This window comes from Ranitomeya imitator, chromosome 3 (assembly GCF_032444005.1).
Source record: "Ranitomeya imitator isolate aRanImi1 chromosome 3, aRanImi1.pri, whole genome shotgun sequence".
NCBI lineage: Eukaryota > Metazoa > Chordata > Amphibia > Anura > Dendrobatidae > Ranitomeya > Ranitomeya imitator.
Window position 1 is genome coordinate 587,322,134 of NC_091284.1, and position 25,317 is coordinate 587,347,450.

A 25,317-nucleotide genomic window follows, 5' to 3' on the forward strand; every position below is an offset into this window, starting at 1 on the left:
TGCTTTTAATGCCACTGTCAATGATTGACAGTTGAACTTAAGGGGCTAACATGAATTCTGACCCTTTTGATGACATACATATCCATTATAAAGCAGGATGGGGTTGAAGTTGTCTAGGTCACAATGAGGGAAAGATATAAAACTCATGTAAGGGAAAATGGAGTAGGTGCCCAAGGCAACCAATCAATTTTCATTTGTCAGAGGTGCTTTTAAATGTGAAAGTAGCAACATAAAGAGAACTTGTGAGCGCAATTTTGTAAGGTAAAGTAAAGAAATGACTACAATGGCACTGTAATACTGAATACTTTGATACTTTTGCTGAAGAAATCCGCTTTATATTTTCTGCTTTAACCCCTTTATGACATGGTGATTTTCCATTTTTTTATTTTTCCTCCCCTTCTTTTCATTATACTAATTGGTGTTGTTCAGGGAGACCAATTAACATTTAGTGGATATTTATATAGGTTACTAGATGGTGGCCCGATTCTAACGCATCGGGTATTTTAGAATATGTATTTATGTATGTATATAGCAGCCACATAGTATATAGCATAGGCCACGTAGTATATAGGAGCCATGTAGTATATTGCAGACAAATACTATGTGACCTGTGCTATATACTATGTGGCTGCTATATATATATATATACATATTGTAGAATACCTGATGCGTTAATACAGGCCACGCAATATATAACAGTGGCCATGCAGTATATAACACAGCCACGTACTATATAACACAGCCCATGCAGTATATAGCAGCCACGCAGTATATAACACAGGCGACGTAGTATATAACACAGGCCACGCAGTATATAACACAGGGCACGTAGTATATAGCACAACCCACGCAGTATATAGCAGGCACGTAGTATATAACACTGCCCACGCAGTAGGTAGCAGCCACGTAGTATATAACACTGCCCACACAGTATATAACAGTGGCCACGTAATATCTAGCACAGTCCACGGAGTATATCACACAGCCAACATAGTATATAACACTGCCTATGTAGTATATAGCAGCCACATAATATATAGCACAGCCCACGCAGTATATAGCAGCCACGTAGTATATAACACTGCCCACACAGTATATAACAGTGGCCACGTAATATATAGCACAGCCCACGGAGTATATCACACAGCCCACATAGTATATAACACTGCCTATGTAGTATATAGCAGCCACGCGGCATCTAACACAGCCCACGTAGTATACAGCAGTGTGGGCACCATATCCCTGTAAAAAAAAAAATTAAAATAAAAAAGTTATATACTCACCCCCTGGGATCCACCGAGGCTCTGGCGATACGCGCGCGGCTGCCGCCATCTTCTGTTCCGTTAATTGCGAAATTACCCAGATGACTTAGCGGTCTCGCGAGACCGCTAAGTCTTCTGGGTAATTTCACAATGCATCGCCGGAAATGGAAGATGGTAGCAGGCATGTGCGGCTCGGCGGACTACGGATGGTGAGAATAGAAGGTTTTTAGTTTTTTTTATTATTTTTAACATTACTTTTTTTTTTACTATTGATGCCGCATAGGCAGCATCAATAGTAAAAAGTTGGGGACACACAGGATTAATAGCAGCGGTTATGGAGTGGGTTATCTGCAGCATAACGTTGTCTGTTACCGCCGGCATTAACCCTGTGTTAGCGGTGACCGGAGGGGAGTATGCGAGCGGCGGGCGCTGACTGTGGGGAGTAAGGAGCGGCCATTTTCTTCCGGACTGTGCCCGTCGCTGATTGGTCATGGCTGTTTTTCCGTGACCAATCAGCGACTTGGATTTACATGACAGACAGAGGCCGCGACCAATGAATATCCGTGACAGACAGAAAGAGAGACAGACAGAAAGACAGACAGACAGACGGAAGTGACCCTTAGACAATTATATAGTAGATTATTTTTATATTGTATCACTGATGCAAAACTGTGAACAACCCTACAGACTCATATTCGTGACATAAAGAAGTATTTCGGTCGACAAAAATCCACTGGATAGGCAAGAATTCTTGTTGACCCCAATGCCTATTGGATACAGTCTAGATGGTCTCTGTTACAAACCTGCTGTGAGCCCATTGCTGCACTATGAAAAACCATATGTCCAGGCTGCAACCACATGCCCAAGCCGGAATAATGGAAAATGCGATGTTATACGTTTCATTTATATTAGTATGGTTTTCATCTCTAGAGAGTGAACGTCTCTGTATAACAGATGTGCACTTTGCCAATGCAGAAATAAAACTGCCACATCGATATGCAAAGTTAATAATGTCGTCCCTTCGCTTTATTTACCAGTCAATTTCAAGCAAACATCTGGAAGCACAGTTCTCAGATCTCATCATTAAGAAGAAAGTAGCCATGTTTCCAGTAAATAAGACATTTATGATGGGATGCGCTGAATATGCCTTAGCAGCAGATGTTTATATGCTCATTAAAATCAGATGATGTTTTCTGCCGCCTCTAATTATTGGGAGGTGTTATCGACTCTAGTACTCCAGAGGATCGCACAAACATTAGGAAATACAACTGGTATTGGATAGTTAGGCAGAATCTTACCCCATACTGCATCGTCCTCCATATAGTCCTCTTTAACAGCATACAGTGTATGAAAGAAAAGAAAATAAGAGGTTAATCATAGCAAACATTTTGCTTAGAGAAAAGCATGCAACATTCTGACTGCTCAATCAAGAGAGAAACATTCTCTTACATAGTAACATAGTAACATAGTAACATAGTTAGTAAGGCCGAAAAAAGACATTTGTCCATCCAGTTCAGCCTATATTCCATCATAATAAATCCCCAGATCTACGTCCTTCTACAGAACCTAATAATTGTATGATACAATATTGTTCTGCTCCAGGAAGACATCCAGGCCTCTCTTGAGCCCCTCGACTGAGTTCGCCATCACCATCTCCTCAGGCAAGCAATTCCAGATTCTCACTGCCCTAACAGTAAAGAATCCTCTTCTATGTTGGTGGAAAAACCTTCTCTCCTCCAGACGCAAAGAATGCCCCCTTGTGCCCGTCACCTTCCTTGGTCAAGCCACAGCAATTACCCACAGCAATTATTTATTAGGTTCCATTGCTGTGACTATATAAGACAGATACACATAGATACACACAGATATCTCTGGTTCTTATGAGTTACACATATGTGCTGGCTTCTTAAAGGGTCTGTACTAGATCACATGGATCGGGGTCTGACACCTGGCGCCCTCTCAATCCGCTATTTGCAGTTCCCTCTGTGACCGGATGTACCCTATGTACAAAGCCAGAACAGCATGGCTGTGTACTTCATGCAGTGGTTATCCTGGGGTACTGCTGCTCAAATCCATTCACTTTATTAGGAGCCACACACTATCTCCATATGATGTATCAGTGGCAAACAGCTGGGGTACTGGGTGTTATTAACCCCTTAACGACTAGGGGTATTTCGGTTTTTGAATTTCTGCTTTTTGCTCCCCTTCTTTCCAGAGCCATAACTTTTTTATTTTACAGTTAATATGGTCTTGCTTTTTGCGGGACGAGTTGTACTTTTGAACGGCACCATTGGTTTTAATATGTCGTGTACTGGAAAATGGGAAAATATTCCATGTGCGGTGAAATTGCAAAAAAAAGTGCAATTCCTCGGTTTTTTTTTTTTTTTTACCATGTTCACTAAATGCTAAAACTGACCTGCCATTTTGATTCTCCAGGTCATTACGAGTTCATAGACACCAAACATGTCTAGGTTATTTTTTATTTAAGTGGTGAAAAAAAAAATCAAAATTTTGCAAAAAAAAAATAAAAAAATGGCGCCATTTTCTGAGACCTGTAGCGTCTCCATTTTTCGGGATCTGGAGCTGAGTGAGGGCTTATTTTTTGTCTGCCGAGCTGACGTTTTTATTGATACCATTTTGATGTAGATATAATTTTTTGATCTCCCATTATTGCATTTTATTGCAATGTAGCAGCAACCAAAAAATTGTAATTCTGGTAATTTGACATTTTTTCTTGTTACACCGCTTAGTGATCGGGTTAATTTTTTTTTATTTTGATAGATCATGCAATTCAGAAAGCGGCAATACAAAATATGTGTATGTTTGATTTTTTTAATTGTTTTATTTTGAATGGGGTGAAAGAGAGGTGAATTGAACTTTTATTTTTTTTATTTTTGTAATACTATTAAAAATATTTTTTTTTAACTTTTTGCATGCTTCAATAGTCTCCATGGGAGACTACAAGCTGTAATACTTCAATCGCCTCTGCTACATACAGGTGGTGATCAGATCACCTGTATGTAGCAGAAATGCTCACTTGCTATGAGCACCGACTGAGCATCTCCGCAAGATAAATAGACATGCTGCGGTCTATAAAGACGCGCTGCATGTCTGGTTATGCAGGTTTGCCATAAAATCCTTTCCACTATGCTGTAACATTTGGACACTGCGGATTGCTGTACACAGCGTCCATTTCGCAGCAAAAATGCCATGTGGAAACATACTTTTATTGCTTTATAATACCAAACTGACTGCTTTATTGGCATATATGACACTGTTACCTCAAGTTGGAAGACCTGGCGGATGAGTTGGGTCTACAGATGTGTGAATGGGGTTTGAAAAAACTAATTCATGTGTTGCATTTTTTTCCTTGCATTTTTTTGACGTTAGGTGCCTTTCTTTTTTTAACTTTTTATTGTTGTTAAATTTCATCCATTATTTAAAATCAATACTGTATATACTCATGTAAAAGCCAACCCGAGAATAAGCTGAGGCACCTAATTTTGCCACAAAAAACTGGGAAAACGTATTGATTCGAATATAAGCAGGGTATGCATTGTCCCTTCATCTCCATCCTGGTATGCATGGCTACTCATCCCCATCCTTGTATGCATGGCTCCTTATCCCCATCTTTGTCTGCATGGCTCCTTATCCCCATCTTTGTCTGCATGGCTCCTTATTCCTATCCTTGTCTGCATGGCTCCTTATCTCCATCTTTGTCTGCATGGTTCCATATTCCCATCCTTACTTGCATGGCTCCTTATTCCTATCCTTGTCTGCATGGCTCCTTATTCCCTTCCATGCCTACATGGCTCCTTATTCCTATCCTTGTATGCATGGCTCCTTATTCCCATCCTTGTCTGCATAGCTCCCTATCCCCATCCTTGTATGATTGGTTCATTATTCCCATCCTTGTCTGCATGGCTCCTTATCCCCATCCTTGTATGTATGGCTCCTTATCCCCATCCTTGTACGCATGGCTCCTTATCCCCATCCTTGTATGTATGGCTCCTTATCCCCATCCTTGTATGTATGGCTCCTTATCCCCATCCTTGTATGTATGGCTCCTTATCCCCATCCCTGTATGCATGGCTCCTTATCCCCATCCTTGTATGCATGGCTCCTTATCCCCATCCTTGTATGCATGGCTCCTTATCCCCATCCTTGTATGTATGGCTCCTTATCCCCATCCTTGTATACATTGCTCCTTATCCCCATCCTTGTCTGCATGGCTCCTTATCCCCATCGTTGTATGTATGGCTCCTTATCCCCATCCTTGTACGCATGGCTCCTTATCCCCATCCTTGTATGTATGGCTCCTTATCCCCATCCTTGTATGTATGGCTCCTTATCCCCATCCTTGTATGTATGGCTCCTTATCCCCATCCTTGTATGCATTGCTCCTTATCCCCATCCTTGTATGCATGGCTCCTTATCCCCATCCTTGTATGCATGGCTCCTTATCCCCATCTTTGTATGCATGGCTCCTTATCCCCATCTTTGTATACATGGGTCCTCATCCCTATCCTTGCATGCGTGGCCCCCATGAGAAAAGCATTAAAAAGAGCCATCCCACTAACCTTCCCTGCGCACCCTTGCAGCATCTCGTTCCGGTGCCAGCAGCTCCCGTGGCCTTGTGATAACATGTTCCTGCTCATTATGGGAGTGAATAGTCACCTCTCTCCACACGTATGGGAGTGGAGAGAGGTGAATATTCATTACCTTAATGAGCAGGCGCCTGTGAAAGTCCGGCAGCAGCTGGAAGCCGGCGGCTGTGGCTGTGCGCGCTATAAGAGATATGAATATTCATTGCCAGTGCAGTGAATATTCATTTCTCTTTAGCAGCGGGAACAAGTTTTAGCTGCAGCAACCAGCTCCTGCCTCTTGTAACCCGCTGCTTCCCCTCCCTCGCCGTCTTCTGGGACAGTGACTCATGTATAAGCCGAGGGGGGGCATTTTCAGCACAAAAATGTGCTGAAAACTCAGCTTACACACAAGTATATATGGTATGTTACCAAGTTTTTGATATGTAATCTGTAAGCAGTATAATGTTGGACAGAGACCCTGATTCCAGTTATGTGTCGGCTTACTGGGCGACTTGGTGCAGTTTTGGTAAAGTCACTTTTTTTTCTGCTGCAGATCTTTAAGTCTTTATCTTCCTGAATCGATCAGTAATTATGAAAATTCTCAATTCTGAGGTAAAATCTGTATTCAGTGAGGAAAGACTTTCCCATTACTGAGAGGGGGGTGGGGGGAGCGGTGGAGCTCTGTCTCTAGCTCCAACCTTCTACATTACATAGAATCCTATCCTTAGTACCTGCCATCTTTTATGGCTGCCGTCACATTAGCAGAATTTGGTCAGTATTTTACCTCAGTATTTGTAAGTCAAAACCAGGAGTGGGTGATAAATGCAGAAGTTGTGCATATGTTTCTATTATACTTTTCCCCTATTTGTTCCACTCCAGGTTTTGGCTTACAAATACTGATGTTAAATACTGACCAAATACTGCTAGTGTGATGGCAGCCTATCTCAGTAATGAAAAGTCTGTCTGCATTGGTTACAGATTTTACCTTAGAATTGAGAAGTTTGATAATGACGGATCAATTCCGGCAGAGAAAGAAGCCGATTTCTCTTATAAAATAAATTACAAAGTTTATTATTTTCTTGTGTACTCTTGATTTATTAAATGAAAATGACGGTTACTCTTTAACAAATCGCTAGAAAAAAAACACTTAAAGGGAACCTGTCAAGTGAAAAAATGCAGATATGAGGTTAGTCCACTGGTTAATAGCGTTCTGAACCCCCCCAGCGCCAGCACTTAGAACCTCACTTCCAGGAGAAAATTAACTTTAATCTTCCCACTTTTGGGTTTCAGTCACTGGGGTGGCACTGGCATGGGTTCAGTCACCACTCTGTTGACTGAGAAGATCGGCTGTAACCGCACCCCCTGGCAATGATTGACAGTTGCTCATCTGCTGTCAGTCAGTGCGGAAGGTGGTTATAACCGCTGCTCTCTATACCCAAATAGAAACTGAACCCACACCGGCGACACCTCTATGACCAGGGCCGCCATCAGGGCATTACCGCCCTAACTGGAGTATGGGACCGGCAAGCAGAGCGGGTCCCATCTCTTCTGCTCACTGGGCCCCAGGGGGAGGATTCTGTCAGTTCAGTAACTGAACATGTGACAACTAGTGTTGAGCGATACCTTCCGATATCAAGAAGTATCGGTATCGGATTGGATCGGCCGATATCCAAAAAATATCGGATATCGCCGATACCGATACCCGATACCAATGCAAGTCAATGGGACACAAATATCAGAATGTAAATAAACCCTTTCTGTCCTTCTACATCCTGTTCCGGAGGGGGGAAGAGTGTGGGCAGTGCGTGGGCGGACACTGTGCGTGTCTGTGTGTGCGGACAGGGTCTGTGCAGGCCTGCTGGGGATCTGTACGGGTGTCTCGGGGGTCTGTGCGGCCTGCCGGGGCTCTTTGTGTGCCTGCCAGGGCTCTGTGCATGCCTGCCGGGGCTCTGTGTGGCCTGCCGGGGCTCTGTGGGGGCTGCCGGGGCTCTGTGCGACCTGCCGGGGCTCTGTGCTGCCTGCCGGGGCTCTGTGTGTGACTGCTGGGGCTCTGTGCTTGCCTGCCGGGACTCTGTGTGTGTCTGCTGGGGCTCTGTGCGGCCTGACGGGGCTCTGTGCATGCCTGCTGGGGCTCTGTGCGGCCTGCTGGGCTCTGTGCGGGCCTACCGGGGCTCTGTGTGGGCTGCCGGGGTTCTGTGTGGGCTGCCGTGGCTCTGTGCGGGCTTGCCGAGGCTCTGTGCGGGCTGCCGGGGCTCTGTGCGAGCTTGCCGAGGCTCTGTGGGGGCTACCGGGGCTCTGTGCGGGCTTGCTGGGGCTCTGTGCGGGCTGGTCAGGGCTGAGTGCAGGCTGCTGGGGCTCTGTGCGAACTTGCCGCAGGCTCTGTGGGGCCTGCTGGGGCTCTGTGTGGCCTGCTGGGGCTCTGTGCGGGCTTGCCGGTGCTCTGTGCGGGCTGCTGGGGCTCTGTGCGGGCTTGCCGGGGCTCTGTGCAGCCTGCCAGGGCTCTGTGCGGGCTGCCGGGGGTCTGTGCAGGCATCGTCCGATGGGACTACAAGTCCCATCGGACGATGCCTGCAACAGTGACAGTGATTGACACATTAGCCAATGATGGGACAGTAGTAGTCCCATCATCCGGCTAATGTGTTGAATGTTAAAAAAACATACATACAACATACATACTACATACATTACATTCATACATTACATACAATACATGCATACAGACATACAGTACATATAGCATAGAGTACATACTCACCATCACTTGTCATTTTGATCCCAAAAGCCAGTGTCACCTGTAAAAATATTGAAATAACAAATAACCAATATACTCCTTGTCCGCAGAAATCCACAAGTGTCCCACGACGATCTCCCATGGAGAAAAGCAGCATCAGCTGATGTGACTGCTCTCCAGGGGCTCCAGGAACACAATGATGGGAAGAAGGTATCCTTCCGCACTGTATTCCTCCACCGCTGTAAAAAAATAGTCCCTAGTCTCACTTTTGGCATTGCTGTGTGAGAAATTTTTCCATGCAGCATTTGCCATAAAGTGAGACTTTGTCCTAAGGTAACCTCTCAGTGATGCACTGCAGGAGCCATTGTCTCCTGTTAGTGTGTCACTGAGGGTCCTATATGCTTGTGCAAGGCTGAGATGGCACACTGGGAAAAATAGTGGCGGCTGGGGACCGAGTATTGAGGGATTGCCCCTGCCATGAGGTTGCGGAAAGCTTCCGTCTCCACAAGCCTAAATGGTAAAATTTCCAGGGCAAGCAGTCTGGAATAGTGGTTGTTTAGTATTGTGGCCTGTGGGTGGCTGCATATTTATGCTTGCTTTCCAAGAATTGAGGTAGGGACAATTGAACGCTGTTTTAGGAAAAGGATGTGGACGTGTTTGCTGACAGTAGTTGCAAGTGTGCAATGACAGGGCAGGTGGGAGGCATCTTCACCTACATCATGGACAGTGGATTGGGATGCACGTAGAACAATGGAAAAGGCAATGATGTCACCCACAGTCACTGTTTCTGGACTATGGCGTTCGGACGAAGTAGTCGAGTTCTTTGCTTGCATGTCCCGGAGCATGCTGGTGGTGGTCAGGCTGGTAGTGATGCGGCCCCTGCTGATTCTGGCATGACAGATGTTGCAAATGGCTTTTTTTGGGTTAACTGGACAATCTTTAAAAAAGTGCCACACTCGAAAACACTCTGGGGAACAGTTGCCTGCCTTGTGTCACTGGTCAGCCCGCTGCATCTTTGTGCCTGTTGTGGTGCTGCAGATTTCCCCCCTGTGCGCTGCTGTCTGCGCTCTGCATGTCAACCACCTCATCTTCCACTTCTGCACCCTGATCCTCCTCCTGACTTGCTAAAGTAACATCACTTGTTGGTAATTGTGTCTCATCAAGATCCACTTCTTGTGACAGCAATTGCATTTTCCGACGGTCGGATTCTTGTGAGTGTGGCTGCTCAAATATTTGGGCATCGGTACATGCGATTTCCAGATATCCCGCTTGAAATGTGCAGAGTGATAGGCCAGAATATATAATTAGAAATGTGAAGAGCTCTTCAGAGTGTCCAAGTGTGGTATCACTTGGATTCAGGCAATCGGCATGGTGGGAAGAAGTAAGATCAGGGTGAGGATTATGTGGTCTAGAAGCATGGATCCTGAGACTGGACTGTGTGGAAGACAGGGTGGTGCTGGCAAAGTGATTGAAAGCATTATTTGCTATCCATAGAACAACACTGGTCTGGCTTAAAGAGTGATGTTCTGCACCCCTAAGTGGGACAGAAAGCTAGATTGACATGATGTGTGTGTTTCTTGTGCTCCCGCAGCAGGCACCTTGCCTAGGTCCTCAGCCTCTGCGCTCACCATCATCATCATGTCCACTTCTCTATCCCTTACCTTGTGTTTTGCTCATTTTAAATTACATATGATATATCACTGTTGAGAAAACGTCGCAGGATTAGAATAGCAGGAAAATGTGTCTACCTCTGATGGACTTCTTACAGTGCCGGAGCTATGCTATTACTACCCAACCATGTCTGTCTTTTTAATTTTGACCCACAACTGGTGCAGTATAAATGGCTGTCATCAGTACAGCCATTTATTTTTTTCAGACCAGATTAGGAAATGTTTCCAAATTGTTTTTGTATGCAGACTGTCGGTCAGTGAAAAAAAAAAAATTATGTAAAAAGCCCCATAGAATATAAAGTGTCATTGTGCTGTCATAGAAAAAACTGACAGCAAATGTACAACAGAGACTGATTTATGACAAAAGCATAGCAGGAAATCTAGTCATGCTTTGGAACACTAGTTATAGGCATATCTGATCTAAGTCTGTCAAGACCCCGTCTGTGCCACATAGAGGGCACCTGAATGTTACATGACTAATAGTGCTGGCAGTCATTCATGCTTCTTCTATTCTATAAAATAGCCTCGGTTTGTTGCATGACCAGTATCTATGATGCCTATTGTGCTTGATAACATTGTAGTGATTCATGCGAGGTAAACAAGTAAACAGCACAATTAGCATATTTCTGTGCACCACACGTCTGATCCTTTATTTTGCCTCTACCACAGGTTATGACACATTTTCCTGTGCATGAATTTATTCTTCTATAGTTGTTTACTTCAGTCAGTAAGTCCAATATCCAGCTGCTCACATTATTAATCAGCAGGTATACGCAGAAGATTGATTTTACACAATATAGGACCTGCATTTTTTTTTTTGCAATGATGTATTTGCAGCAAACATCAGTTAATGAATAAACAGCTGCATTTCTAATGACATTGCACCATGGTGATAATTAATTCCTATTACTGCTCGTATACTCCATACAGTTAAGGAAAATCTCCGAAATATAAGTTTAATTTCTCATCAGAAATTGCAAGAAAAAATATCACAAACTTTATTTACAAATGTTTTCATACTTTATTAAAGTCTATTGGGTCACCTGCAAATTGTGGCATTAATAATTTTACCATAACTCTCTGGTGACCCTGTGTCACTGTGGAGCCCTAGACTGACATGTGAATCTACTGCGTGAATTTATCTGTAAAATGCATCCATTATATGCTCTATTAATGTGACTCTCTGCCACTATTCACACTAGGTAGGTTTTAGCATTAGAGAGTGTAGTTACTGTCCCAGTTAGATATACCTTCTCGCGGTGGGACTTCTTTATGTTTTTTTTTAATGACAAACAGTGTTTACTAAGTACCCTATGCTAATTATTTAATGTACTTGCCTTTTTGCTTATTTATTTTCATTAGGGTATATGCACATATTGTTTTTTCTTTGGTTTTGTTTGTTTCCATGGCCAGTGTGAACATGCTCTTATATCATATATGTTTCCAAGTCATACTCTGGCTCAGCTTTCTGTTTTTCTTAAATATAATATTTATAGCAATACTCTGATTAAAAGATTACATAACATAAACAAAAACAAAAGAATAGAGCATTAGTAATGCCATAAATACACCAAATAATTAGTTTTGCTGCAATTTTGTTCCTATGAAAGTTAAACAAAATTTGTCAGCAGTGTCAACCCCATACAATTGCTGACAATGATGTATGAAAGAATAGGAGATCAGTGTATATGTATACCTGAAGAATATGTTTATTTCCTTTGTGTGTATTGAAACAACACAAAAGAACAGAGAAATAAAAGACAAATTGGACATCATTTCACACAAAACCCCAACAATGGGCTGGACAAAATTGTTAACATATTTCCAAAATTGATGGTAAACAATTTTGGTTCAAGCATGTCATGCTCGTTCAATCTAACGTGTTGCTGGCAACAGGTTTGGGAAATATGAAAATCACATCTGAAACCAGATAAAAATGGGGGTAAGTTTACTCAATATTTGCATTATGTATCTGTATACACTAAACATGGAGACCAGAAAGAGAAGAGAACTGTCTGAGTACTTGAGAACCAAAATTGTTGAACATTGTCAACAATCTCAACATTATAAGTCCATCTCCAGAGATCTTGATGATCCTTTGTGCACAGCGCGCACTATTATCAAGAAGTTTACAACCCATGGCACTGAAGGTAATCTCCTTGGATGTGGATGGCAGAGAACAATTGATTAAAGGTTACAGCACAGGATAGTCTGGATGGTAGATAAACATCCCTATTCAAGTTCCAAAGAAACTCATGCTGTCCTGCATCACTGTAAGCATGAACTATCAGTCGATATTTGAATGGAAAAAAAAACTCTATGACAAGAGACCCAGAAGGATCCAACTGCTGACACAGCAACATAAAAAAGACAGACTGCAGTTTGTCAAATTGTACACATTGTGCAGCGAATAAACCTCTTTACCTTGACATGCCAGAGCTGGTATGTCACTCTCCACAAGGAGAAACTTTACCCCTTAGTCCCCAGTCCAGAGCCTCTCACCTAGCCAAATCAGTTCTCATACTTAGCAGACACGGTGTTTCGGACGATTGGCCCTTGTCAGTGCAAATTTAGATTCTTATTTGACTTTTATCCTAAGTCATATTGCAAGACTCGTTAAAGGGTTGATTGTGGCTTGTAGGATTGTTGCTTCCAAAAGGTGACGCTACAGAGTTCAAGTCCTCTTTCTCTCTGAAGAGGTAAAATCATTCTGGAAAAGTGGATTGTTGACAGATGAGACCAAGATAGAGCTTTTTGGTAAAGCACATCATTCTTCTGTTTACCGAAAACAGAATGAGGCCTACAAAGAAAAGAACACAGTACCTGCAGTCAAATATGGTGGTGTTTTAAAGATTTTTTTGGGTTGTCTTGCTGCCTCTGGCACTGGGCTCCTTGACTATGTCTTCCCACACACCTGCCCCATGAGGACTGCGTTCCCCTTATTGGCTACTCACATGAGCTGCCTCTAAACCTGTCAGGTAGTTAACTTTATGGGAGCCTTATCCCTCGCTCTTGCCTCACATTTCAGTGCAAGCCAGCACAACCTTATCTTATTTTCTGGCTGATCAGAATTGCCACTCTTTACAAGGTTCATATGTTTTGAGGAGTACTCCCTATTACCTAGTGATTCTGATCTGTGTATATTATGACTGTGTACTGGGGTTAATTTATGTTTTTTGTGCCTGACCTACTGATTTGAAGAGCTCTATTTACTTACTTACTTGCTGTCCCATATGGTTATTTTTTGTGCAGGGGTGTGATTTGTCTCATGTTGTCAAATGTTTTTAAGTTATTTTAACTCAATTTCTGGTGCGTGTTGAAAATCTTTAATAAAATTTACAAGATTTTATGATGATTTTGTGTTAGGTGTGTACACCATCATTTGTTTGGTCTCTTCTCTCCCTTATTTACAGTCTGTCATCCAGTCTAGGTGTTGCACCCTGCTATTTACCCACGATGTTGACAATTGATATTGCACCCTGATCTTTCTTTATCTTAACTATGTGCAAGGCATCATGCAGTCTAAAGATTTCCAAAGGATTTTGGGTCACAATGTAGTGCCCAGTGTCAGAAAGCTGTGTTAATGTCAGCAATCAGAAATGGAAGGAAACAAAGAGTTCTGAAGTGGCCAGTAATGAGTCAGGATCAAAATCCAATTGAACACCTGTGGAGAGATCTTAAAATTGCTGTTGAGAGTAAGCACCCTTTAAATATGACAGATTTGGAGAAGTTTGCAAAAGAAGGGTGGTCCAATATTTCACTTGAGAAGTGTAAGAAATGTGTTGATGGATATAGGAAGCGATTGATTGCAGTTATATATTCCAAAGGGCGTACAACCAAATATTAACCCATTTATGACCTTGGACGTATCCATATGTCCAGGTCGCTAGGTACATACAGAACTTGGATAAATCATGGTGATTTTGTGCACACAGGGGCTGTGCGCGAGCGATTGACATCAGGTGTCAGCTGATTCTCTCAGCTGACATCAGGTACTCAGTGCTAAGCGATCACAGCATTTAGAAGACAGGCAAACGGAAGGCGCTCCCTCTGCCCTCTGATCGGGGGCCTAATCATTGTCTTGGTGACCCGATGTCATCATGACAACATCTGGGTCCCCAGGCACTAGCAAGATAGTTTGATCATGCACAATGCATGATTTAACTAACTTGCATCTGCAAAGCTGACAGATTATAAAGCATTGCAATTCTCCTGCATTACATTACAATGCTTTATAACAGCGGTCATACTGAAAAAAGAAAAATTCCCTTAGTGGAACTAAGTAAAAAAAAAAAAATGTAAATGTTTTTATAAAAAAAATTACAAAATAATAATTAAAACATTATATATATACAGTTCTGGCAAAAATTAAGAGACCATTGCAAAATTTTTAGTTTGTCTGATTTTTCTCTTTATTGATATATTTTTGAGTAAAAAGTAAAATGTAAATTGTTCTTTTATTCTATAAACTACTGACAACATGTTTCCAAAGTTCCAAGCAATAAAATTTATTTTCTGAAAATGAGAAATGGTCAAAATAATGAAAAAAATGCATTGCTTGCAGACCTCAAATAATGCAAAAAAAAAAAAACAGTTCATAATAATTTAGAAACAACAATACTAATGTTTTAACTCAGGAAGAGTTTAGAAATCAATATTTTTGTGAAATAACCATGATTTTTAATCACAGGTTTCATGCATCCTGGCATGCTTTCCACCAGTCTTTCACGCTGCTTTAGGATGACCTTATGCCACTCCTGGCACAAAAATGTAAGCAGTTCTTCTTTGCTTGATGACTTGTGACTATCTATCTTCCTCTTGATTACATTCCAGAGGTTTTCAATGGGGTTCAGGTCTGGAGATTGGGCTGGCTATGACAGGGATTTGATGTGGTGGTCCTTCATCCACACCTTGATTGACCTAGCTGTGTGGAATGGCGCATTGTCGTGCTGGAAAAACCAGTCCTCAGATTTGGGGAACATTGCCTGAGCAGAAGGAATCAACTGTTTTTCCACGATAACCTTGTATGCGGCTTGATTCATACGTCCTTCGCAAAGATTAACCTGCCTAATTTCAGCCTTGCTGAAGCATCCCCAGATCAACATCTGGTCATCTAATGGTTAGACGGAGACCTGGAGAGGAGTACAAGCCACAGTGTCTTGCAACCACTCTGAAATCTGGCGGGGGATCAGTGCTGATTACCAAACTGTTACCAAACAGTTCTACTTTGGTTTCATCAGACAATAAGGCAATCTCCCAATACTCTTCTGTATAATCCAAATGCTCTCTAGCAAACTTCAGACGGGCCCGTATTTGCACTGGCTTAAGCAGGGTGACGCCTCTGGCACTGCAGGATCTGAGTCCCTGGCGGCTTAGTGTGTTACTGATGGTAGCCTTTGTTATGGTGTTCCTAGCTCTATGCAGGTCAATCAATAGGCCCTCAATGTGGTTCTGGGATTTTTGCACACCGTTCTTGTGATCATTTTGACCCCATAGGGTGAGATCTAGCTTAGAGCCCCAGATTGAAGGAGATTATCAGTGGTCTTGTATGTCTTCCATTTTCTTATTAATGCTCCCACAGTTGATTTCATCACACCATGCTGCTTGCCTATTGCAGGTTCAGTCTTCCCAGCCTGGTGCAGGGCTACAGTTTTGTTTCTGGTGTCCTTCGACAGCTCTTTGGTCTTCACCATAGTGGAGTTTGGAGTGTGACAGTTTGCAGTTCTGTCTTTTATACTGATAACAAGTTCAAACAGGTGCTATTACTACAGGTAATGTGTGGAGGACAGAGGAGCCTCTTAAAGTTGCAGGTCTGTCACAGACAGAAATCTTGCATGTTTTTAGGTGACCAAATACTTATTCTCCACCATAATTTGCAAAAAAAATCTTGCCAAATTAGACAAGGTAATTTTCTAGATTTGTTTTCTCAATTTTGACTCTCATAGTTGTGGTCTACCTATGATGTCAATTACTGGCCTCTCTCATCTGTTTAAGTGGGAGAACTTTCACAATTGTTTTTTTTCCCACTATACTATATACTATATACATACCTTGTGTAAATCATTCATGTGTGGATTTTATATAAACTATAATAAATACACAGGACATAGGTTTATAGGTTTATAGGTCTCCTCTGCTGTCCTTCCAGACTCCAGCAGGATAAAGGATCTTTGACCTTGTGATTACAATGTCACCAATGGTCCTATGAGTCTTCTAACTATGGAAACTGCACTGCCAAAAGCAGGAGTGGCATTTTCAGTTTAGTTTCTATTTTTTTTAAGACAAGTGACCCAGTGGCTAACTGGCTCACAAAACTTTCAGCAGTATGAAGTCTCAAAGGGCTCTTAGGGCATATAGGGCATTGGACAATTGCCCAGACCCACCCATCTTTGGCACAGTTCATAGGCAGAGACTACTACTTCCATTTTCTTTATTTTTAAGTAGAAATGATTGATCTTTCAAAATTCGGTTCGGTTCGCCGAACATTGGACAAACATGTTCGACAAACGTACCTGAACCCCAATGAATTCAACGGGAGGCCAAACCAAACATATGCATAACACCTTAAGGGGTGACGAAAAGCTTCCCAAAACAGCTAAAGTTAGGGGTATACCCCATAAAAATTGGTATCAATTGACCCACAGTAGAAATTTGCAAATGGCACAGCAGCAGTCAGTCATGGGCCATGTATGAGGTATCAGGGTCTAGGCCAACATTTACAGCTTGGAATTGAAGTTTCAAAGAGGACCTCGTGGTTAAGGGAGCAGTTCAAGCCTTCATAGCTGGGAGCCCCAATACCTCAAGCAAGACCTCAAATATTTTTTTCTTTTTCCAGCCACACTCCGATGGCACAAGCATTAGTTACATAGAGTATTTTGGTAGAAAGATGTAAGGAAAGTCACACAGATAGTTGACTGATCAATTGACCCACAGTAGAATCTTTTCTAATGGCACAGAAGCAGTCAACCATGGGCATGCATGAGGTATAAGGGTCTGGGCCAGCTTTAAAGCTTTGAATTGAAGTTTCAATGGGGACCTGGTGGATGAGTGAGCGGTGTAAGCCTTTTCAGCTGGGAGCCCTGATACCTTATGCAACACATCCACATTTTTTTCCCAGCCACACTCGGATGGCAAAAAATCACTTTCATTCAGTACTATTGGTAGAAAAATGTAAGGAAAGTAGCACAGTTAGTTGACTGAAAGAAAGTGTATGCATTCCTGTCTGGGAGCCCTACTTACACAAACAACCCATTAGCTGAAGACCCAACTTGGATTCTCCACATTTCAAAAAATTATTGTCACACACCACTAAAGTGGCATCAATTACGGCCGAATAGAAACAGTATAATAGATCTCTGGCACACCTTCCACTACAGGCAACTAACTAGATGGAGACCCAACTTCAAGTCTCCACATTTAAAAAAAATGTTTGTAACATCAGCAGCAGTAGCAACAGCAGGCACAAAAGCAATGACAAAGGTGGCACAGACTGCAATAATGCAAGATCAATGCATGACACTAAAAAGGGCAGCAACGCCTAGTCTGCAACTATGGTTAGAAAGTCATTGGAGATCCATGACTTTTTCATTTTGATGAAACTTAGGTGGTATACACTTTCAGGGGATAGCCAAATGCATCAAGAGACACCACCAGCTGCTCTGAAGACACGTTCTAAGAGAACGCTGGCTGCCGGGCATGACAAAACCTCGAAAGCGTGACAGGCGAGCTTAGGCCACACTTCCATTTTTGAAAACCAAAATGCGAAAGGGTCCAAACCCCCTGATGTCATTAACATTGAGCTCCAGATACTCTTGCACCATCCTCACCAGTCGTTCATATTTTGTCAGACTTGTACTCTGTTCTGGTCTAAAAAATGTGTGAAACAATTCACAGAAAATGCTTATGCCATCAACACTGCTGCTGCTAATTTTTTGGCGATGATGCCTTGACGTTCCCAGGGTTGGACATCTAGAACGATGATGCATACTGTGTGCCTCACTGCTGTCTTGGAGAAAACCACTCTTAAGATTGTCTGCATGTGTGTTTTGATATTCCAGCATGCGTACGTCCCTTTCCTGACTGTTGTGCATCCATCACCTCTTCCCTCTTGTCCTCCTTCATTTGTTCCACAGTTCCTGCACTTTCACAAACAGTTTTGTGAAGCCCCCCGCGATCGAAAGTTTGAGATATTATTATCCCTTCCGCATCCTCCTCTGCTTCCACCTCTTCCTCTGAAACCACCCTTCCTCAAGCAGACTATTCAAAGTGTGCTCCGGCATGTAGATGACCGGAATAGTGTTGCTGATGATGGCATCGTCAGTGCTAACCATTTTAGTACACATTTCAAAGCTGAACAGAAGGGTGCAGAGGTCCTTCATGTGTGTCCAATCCGCACCCATGATTTGCACCACTTCCATACTGCATTGGCCCAGGACAAAGAACATACTGCAGAAGGGCTCATTGCTGCTGCCGCAGTCACTGCAACATGTTCAGAGTGAAATGCCACCATGTTCAAACATTGGAAAGGCTGAAAGACCTCTGTAGTGATGCAAGTTGATTACCTGCAGGGTGCAATTGTTGGAAGTGAGTACACAGCGACAGTGTTTTTTGCAGCAGCACATCCAGCATAGTGGCAGGGAAAATGCTGTACCACCAGAGGACGTGAGCCATACAAGGCACAGGTGTGAGATTGCCCTGGAATAGGGCCGCCACGAAGTTTGCACCATTATCGCACACGGCCTTCTCTGACTCCAGGTTCAGCAGAGAAAACCATTGCTCTAACTCGCCCTGTATACCTATCCACAATTTTTAAGCTGTGATTGATTTTCAAGGCATATTAATTTGAACACGGCCTGACTGTAGTGAGCCATGGCTGCACAGTACGGAAGTGGGGGATTCTATCTGCATTGTTGGAACACATGTCTGATTAAAGGAAAGGTTGAGGGCATAGGTGGAGGCCCTAGAGGAGATGGAGAAGATAGAAGCAGTGGAGTAAGTGTTAGATACAGAGGTTTGTTCCACAAGCCTTGGGGCTTCAAAGACTTGTGGAGCCACCCCTTGATCATTTGCCCCCACAGCAATCAGAGTTGCCCAGTGCCCAGTCAGTGAGATGTAACACTCCTTGCCCATGTGTACTCGTCCAGCTGTGTCAGTGGTGAAATACACCCTGGCAGACAGATTTTTTCAGGGAACAGGTGTTGTCTGCCACATGCTGGTGTAGAGCAGGCCCAGGTTCCACAGAAAAGTAATGGCAGGAAGGGCAGCATTTCTGTGGCCGATAGTTTGGAGATGGTGGAGTTCAAGCTCTGAGCTTTGGCATGTGTAGGAGGAAATATTATTTTGCATAACCACAACTATGGGACCAAGGGCTGGCCGCTGTGCTGAGAGAGGGTGGAGTTCAGAGAACAGGACAATCTGCTGGACTGTGAGTGAGGTGCAGGCGGAGATGTTACGGTGGATTAAGAAAGATGTGATGTGCTAGGTGACACAAAAACAGCAGTCACCTCCACTTCCATAACAGTTGGTAGACTGTCCCTCACCCCAACTGTAGGGGACAAGCAAGTGGAATTTCTGTGGCTGGAGACCTGTGTGAGAAGACTTGGCATGGTGTCGTCGGAGGAGGAAACAGCAGATGTGGCTGATGGAATGGCCAGTGGCTGGTGAGGCCCACTAATCGGCATTTTAGCTCAGTGAGATTGCCACACTAAGGCATGTTATTTACGCATGTGCTGGTCATGCATGTAGCTGTCAAATTATTGCAATTTTTGCCTCTGCTGAGATTTCTGTTTGCAAATTTGGCTGATAAGGCGAGTTGGGTTATCCTTTGCAGTCTCAAAAAAGGCCCAGTCTGCCCCTGCAAATTGCACACTTGCAACTTATACTGGCCACAGCCAGAGTTGGGACTGAGTATGCAGTGCTTGTCATGGTTACAACCTCATCGTCATCCTCTCTGCTCTCACATTACTCACCCTGATAGTCACCCTCCTCCTCTTCTTGTCCTGAAAATACAGTACAGTCCACGTATGCCTTTGGTATCTGAGTCTCATCAGGATCACCTCCACCTTTGGAGGTTCATGTCTGGTGATGAGGGTCTGGATTCTGCTCAGACTCTACTTCATTCAGTGCTAAATTCAACTTGAAAAAATTATGGGCATTGGTGCAGATGTTTTCTACTCTTGATTCTGTGAATCTTTGGAGAAGACCTCTGATGCCAAGGAATAGCATGTATGACCAGCTCTGCAGAATGACCCATCTGTTGTTCTGTTGTTCCCCACAGTCAATTGGGTGCTTGGAAATTTGTGGTGCGGGGAAACAAGGTTGATTGGGGTGCCACCTCTGAGGATTGTACCGTGTGTGATGTTAAGGTGGAGGAAGAGGAGAGGTCACTTGATGCACCATTTGCCATCCAATGGAGCACATGCTCTTTCTGGTCTGGTCCTCATTTACAAGGTACAGCTGTGCGTCTGCCAAAGAAATGGAATGGCATCCGTTCAGTAACAGATGTTGTCAGGGGTCTTTGGATAGGACATGGCAGTGTTTGTTCAGTTGAGCTTCCATTAACATTAATACCTAACCCATATACACATCGAACACCAAGCTTATTCCCCCCTTCTCCATGACCTCGCTTTTTTCCCACTCATGTTGTATATACCATTCCCCTCTTGTAATCTGCTGTTTCTCAACCTTAGGTCTACACCTGTCAGTCACCTGTCATTAAATGAACAATCACTATTTGCTTTCTTATATAGTGTCCCTGAACAACACTTAGGGCATGTGCACACATTGTAGATTTCCTGCAGATCTGCAGCTTTTTTTCCATGCAGAAATGCTGCAGATCTGCAAGTGATTTACAGAACAATATAAATCAATGGCAAAAAAAAATGCTGTGCTGATGGTGCGGAAAATTGGGCACAGAAAACACAGCAGATTAATAAAAGGATCATGTGAATTATTTGTGCAGATCTGCTGCGTTTCTGCACCCATTCCATAATAGAAATCTGCAGGGGTAAAAAAAGGAAGAAATCTGCACAAAAATCTACAACGTGTGCACATACCATTATACTTAAAGATTTTTAAGAGTAAATCTGGCCTTCTGATTTCTCACTGAAATGCAGTTTTATCCCAAATGATTTGGATTAGCAAATTTGGCTTCCTTGTTGTAACTCAAAATTAGGCCTAACAATTTTTAAGTGAAATTCTGGCCTTCTGATTTATGACTGAAAGACAGTTTTATCACAAAAGATTTAGATTAGCAAATGAGGCCTCCTGAGGCTGCAACACTGTATTTGCACAATCTAATTAGCTGGAAAATCAATTTCACACAAAACAGGATCCTATCTAGCTAACTGACAAGTTCACTTGGAGCACTATCAGAAGCTGCTTCTCTGCACTATGACTCTCAGAAAATGGCACCAGCAGAACAAGATGTCCACTTTTTATATAGTCAAGGACATGTGACTTTGGCAGCCAATCACAAAACCTTGTATCATGACATTGTGGATGGTTTCTGCACCCTGATTGGCTGCTAGAATCAACACACAAAATGAAGGGGAAAAAAAAGAATGTGTTGCTCCTCTAACCTCTCCACATTGTCTCCCCTCATCAAACATGCCCCCCTGTCCCCTCCGCTCATCATGCAGCACTACTATCCTAGTCAAAGTAATAGCAAAACCATTAGTGCAATGAAGTGATTTACCGGACTGTGACCGAATTTTGCCAACTTTTAGTAAAACTGTTTGTGAAACCGAACACGAGTCTGAATGTGCTGAATTTGAGATTGGTGAATGTTTACCGAACAAGTTCGCTCATCTCTATTCTTAAGTGCTTCATTAGTGCAAATCAATCTGATTAAGGCTTGCAGCGTCTGAGGTGCGTCCGAGGTCCGGTCCTCACTAGCGCAGATCGGGGATCTGTGCAAGCGGAGACGGCGAACGCAGACCAAAAAGAAACATTGCGTTAGCGCAATCCGCTAGCGCTATGCGCTTAACGGATTGCCCTAACGCAATGTGAACCTAGCCTTAGGTCTCTTGATCCATACCTATTACGATGAGCTGTTAAAATCGACACTGATTCTTATTATTCTTATTTGCTATAGTACCTGTGCTAGTCCTCCTTGGTTGGCAGCAAATTTCTTATGCCTCATCTGAGAGCAGAATAATGTAGGGACAGAGACCCTACTTCCAGTTTTGTATCTTGTACTTTACAGCAGCAGTTGTGATACAATCAGTGTTTTTAGATGTAGCGGAGCTCAGAAAACTAACCCTACCCTGAAATTTGAGAAGCAGTTTTCCATGTACAGTGTATAATGACAGAAAGCTACTAATCAGTGCCAAGGGCATGGTTGGACAAGGAATTACATGTAGTCAGGCAATAATAATCCCCTGCTGATAAAACACTCATTGTATTGAACCAGGAGCACACAGTCTAATAAGTGACACGATTATGAAATTAGTAAGCAAGACCCTACCTCATGCTGCCATCAGATTACATAGTAAAAACCTGCTGACAGATTCCCTTTAAAGTGAAGCTTAATTGAAATGGTACTGGGCATTTTTGGGGGCAAAAGTTTCATAAAATGTGATTCAGTTGTCTTTACACTGCAGACATTTTGGCTAAAAATCTCTACTTCTGCCCATTGATCAAAATCAGATAATCTGGTTAGCATGTGTCAGATGATGTATAGACCTGCCAGCTTGCGACATCAGGGGGTCTCTGCATAGCTAATTTTAAGCAAACAATATGGCATTATTTCATTCATCTTGTCAGTGCTAAAATCTACAATAACTGTGTGTGAGGCAGCTACTGTATGCAAAGGAACAATGCACTGAAAAAAACACCGATAAGGCTTATTCATACATCAGATTTTTATGTACGAGTGCTTATTTCCCAGATAGTACTCGTTGCTACAACAGTCTATGGGGCTGTTCACATATCAGATTTTGTCTACAAAAACTTTGCACACTGCGAACGGTGACATCAATAAAGTTTCAGCAGTTCATAAGCCGGCTCACACAGAGATTACCCTGGGAACCCCTGCCTGTGACCTGTAGTTACCTTAATCATGTTACCGCTCGTCACTGCAGCCAGAAATTTTACTCTGTCTGTGTCTTTATTAGATTTGACAATGGGGTTAGCAATGGGGATGTCTGATAGACACCTCTCCATTTCTATACCCTGGGTTTGATGTCAGCAGACAGCATAAAATAGCTGACATCAACCACCACAAATATTACCCCACTTGCCAACGAACCAAGGCAAGTGAGTAGAGCTGATGATAAGCACTCAAATTGGCGCATCTAATTGATGTGCCATTTCTGGGGCGGCTGAGGGCTAGTGCTTTTAGTTTGGGAGGGGACCAATATCCATATCTATATCCCTATTATTATTATCCCACAGCTGTCTGTTTAGCCTTTGCTGGTTAGTAAAATTAGAGAGAACCCCATGTCATTTTTTTGCTTGGTCCTCCCTTTTTTTTAATAGGCTGGGATCCGTTATGGCTATTGACTCCTTCACAGAATGTTAACAGCCCCCAGCTGTTGGCTTTCACTCAGCAGCTTAGGAAAAATATTGGGGACGCCACACAATTTAAAAAAATATATATTTATTTAATTTGTGGGATGGATGGACAGCAACCAGTGGACTCTTCACGGGGGATCCTCTCTCTGCCGTTTTATACCTGTTGCTATTAATAAAGTTTTTTTGTGATTTGCATATAATGGGACTCATGACTGCTTTTTTATAGTTTTTTTGGTTATGTTGAACATGCAGTTTGTCTGTTACGGTCCTGTCCAGTCTTATTACAGTATATACTCGAGTATAAGCCGACCCGAGTATAAGCTAACCCCCCTAATTTGCCACAAAAAACTGCGAAACTTAATGACTCGAGTATAAGCCTAGTGTGGGAAATGCAGCAGCTACTGGTAAATTTCAAAAATAAAAATAGATACCAATAAAAGTAAAATTCATTGATGCATCAGTAGTTTAAGTGTTTTTGAATATCCAAATTGATTCAGGAGCCCCATATAATGCTCCATACAGTTCATGATGTGCCCCATAAGGTGCTCCATACAAAATATGCCCCACTGCCGACCGCCGCTGTGTCTTCCCTGTCCTCTGCACTAACGTTCAGGCAGAGGGTGGCGCGCACTAATCACATCATCGCGCCCTCTGACCTGCGCATCACTGCCGAGAACGCAGAAAGCGCAGCAGTGCCAACGGTGGAACGGGGAGCAGGCAAATATTGCACACTGCCCTGCCATACTACTCACCTGCTCCTGGCGCATCCCTGCATGTCTGTTCCCCGGCGCCTGCAGCTTCTTCCTGTAGTGAGCGGTCACATGGTACCGCTCATTACAGTAATGAATATGGACCTGACTCCACTCCCATAGGGGTGGAGCCGCATATTCATTACTGTAATGAGCGGTACCATGTGACCGCTCACTACAGGAAGAAGCTGCCGGCGCCGGGGAAAAGACGTGCAGGGACCATGCCAGGAGCAGGTGAGTATTATTACACAGCTCCGATCCCCCTCCCCTGCCGACCCCTGGGTATGACTCGAGTATAAGCCGAGAGGGTTACTTTCAGCCCCCAAAAATGGGCTGAAAATCTCGACTTATACTCGAATATATACGGTACTTTCTGTTAGATCGCTCACTATTGTGATTGTTATCATATAATTGACTGGTATGTTTTCCATCAAGTATTTTTGGTTACTATTCCCAGGTGGCATGTGCTAACTACAAGGGAGCTCTGGTGACAATTATAAGAGTTGGATTTAGCACTATCTGTAAATCTTTTCCCAGACACCAGTACGTGTCACATTGTATGTGTGCGGGATGTATTGTTGATAGTGTTGAGCGATACCTTCCGATATCGGAAAGTATCGGTATCGGTTTGGATCGGCCGATATTCAAAAAATATTGGATATCGCCGATACCGATACCCGATCCCAATGCAAGTCAATGGGACCAAAATATCGGAATTAAAATAAACCCTTTCTTTCCTTGTAGGTTCATTCTACATGAAGGAAAACAACTAAGAATAATGCCGGATGTATTTGGGGAGGTGGC

General features: G+C 43.0%; 1 protein-coding gene across 2 annotated transcripts in view; it reads right to left on the bottom strand.

Moving 5' to 3' along the window:
• Nucleotides 1-25,317, bottom strand: part of GPC6 (glypican 6) — a 1,713,043-nt gene that overhangs the window by 131,873 nt on the left and 1,555,853 nt on the right. The window contains exon 7 of one of the 2 annotated variants that reach the window (XM_069758052.1): nt 2,561-2,590. The exons of the other annotated variant lie outside the window; for it this stretch is intronic. Coding sequence (XP_069614153.1) covers nt 2,561-2,590 — 30 coding nt within the window. The remainder of the gene's footprint in view (nt 1-2,560; nt 2,591-25,317) is intronic. 2 annotated transcript variants of the gene reach the window in all.